Here is a 1,705-nt window from a genome sequence, read left to right on the forward strand (position 1 = left end):
TAATTCTTTGGGTGTGTGTTTATTTTATGATTGTATGATTTTGGTTCAAATATTTGTTTACATGTTTGAATTGCTCCAGTATTTTCTTTGGCTTGATTGGTTCTTGGTCCAAATTTATTAAAGGTTATCTGGTGTAGTTTCACTAGTGTTGTTTGTTCCAAAGGAACCTAGATGCTTTGATGAAAGTAGAGCATGATTAGTCAGAAGGACATTGTCTCCATTAAACATATTGACGGAGGTTGTTTGTGAATCCAAGTGACTTTGAGCTTCTTTGGCCTGGCTTATTTTAAGTTAAAATTACAATGACTAAAATTATTTAAACAATGGAAATTATCTTTATTTTATTCTTCATTAAATATATGTTACACAAATTATTTCACATACCTAATGATACTGTTTGTACGTTGATACTGACTTTACTCATGTTTTTTTTTCTTTGATATTTTAAATGCTTAACATAGGATATTTAATGGATATTGGAGATAGAAGTTGGATGTATCTTTCAAGATCTGCAGATGAGTATGAAAATAGAGTCAAAGATTTTCTCAATAAGGCATTTGAGCGAGCTTCTCTAGGAAATGAAATATTATGCCCATGCAGATTGTGCTTTAATCGCTATTGGCATTATCGAGATGTGGTGGAGGATCACTTATTTGGTCATGGATTTGCTCCTAATTACACTCAATGGGTTTTCCATGAAGAAGGAATTTCATCAACAAATATTCCACATCCAAGTCATAAAGGGCATGAAGGAGTAAGCTAGGGACTATCTGATGACAAACATGATGATATTGATAAACTACTTCATGATACTTTTAGAAATGTAGAAGATGATTAGAGGAATGAAGGGCATGGAGGAGTAAGACAGGGACTATCTGAAGATGTTAAGCGTTTTTTTAAATTACTGGAGGAAGTAAAACAAGATTTATATACGGGGTGTAAGAGTTTTTCTAAGCTGAGTTTCACCATCCGAATGTACTTGTTTAAATGCATTCACAGGATGACTAATGTAGCTTTCTCATACTTGCTAGACTTGATAAAAGAGGCTTTTTCATTTGCTCAGATTTTCGAGTCTTTCCACAAAACAAGAAAGGTGATAAGAGATTTGGGTCTCAATTATGAAAAAATTCATGCATGCGCTAATGATTGCATGTTGTTCTGGAATGACAATGCAAATCTCGATAATTGCATTATGTGTGGGTCTTCTAGATTGAAGAATATTCATGATGAATTGACTAATAAGACCACTAAAGTTCCGACAAAGGTCTTAAGGTGTTTTCCTTTAAAGCCTAGGCTTCAGAGGATATTCATATGTTCTGAAACATCTGTAGTTATGAGATGGCATACTACTAAACGACCCAAAGATGGAAATTTAAGACATCCTGCTGATGGGGAAGCTTGGCAACATTTTGATTCCATGTATCTTGACTTCGTAAAAGATATTCGTAATGTTAGATTAGGTCTTTCAGTCCATTCAGAACAATGAGCATTTCTCATAGCACATGGCCGGTTATGTTAATGAACTACAACTAATCACCGTGGATATACATGAAGTCGGAGTATATTATGTTATCAATGATTATTCCTGATCCCTCATCTCCTGGAAATGATATTGATATATACTTGCAGCCGCTAATTGCCAAGTTGAATGAACTATGGAAGGTGGGAGTGGAAACATTTGATGCTGAAACTAACCAAACCTTTA

The 1,705-nt window shown here is 34.3% G+C and overlaps 1 protein-coding gene across 1 annotated transcript; it reads left to right on the forward strand.

The window, feature by feature from the left end:
• The first annotated feature begins 469 nt into the window (after positions 1–469).
• Positions 470–1,486, forward strand: LOC124885843. The gene is made up of 2 exons (XM_047394090.1): positions 470–754; positions 839–1,486. The coding sequence occupies exons 1-2, from the start codon at positions 470–472 to the stop codon at positions 1,484–1,486; spliced, it is 933 nt and encodes a 310-aa protein (XP_047250046.1).
• Positions 1,487–1,705: the final 219 nt, after the last annotated feature.

This window comes from Capsicum annuum, chromosome 7 (genome assembly GCF_002878395.1).
Source record: "Capsicum annuum cultivar UCD-10X-F1 chromosome 7, UCD10Xv1.1, whole genome shotgun sequence".
NCBI lineage: Eukaryota > Viridiplantae > Streptophyta > Magnoliopsida > Solanales > Solanaceae > Capsicum > Capsicum annuum.

Bases quoted from the DNA above. Each gene is read 5' to 3' on its own strand.
- LOC124885843 (XM_047394090.1), top strand. From the start codon at position 470: ATGGATATTGGAGATAGAAGTTGGATGTATCTTTCAAGATCTGCAGAT. The intron at 755-838 runs GTAAGCTAGGGA...GAAGATGATTAG, and splicing joins GTCATAAAGGGCATGAAGGA to AGGAATGAAGGGCATGGAGG.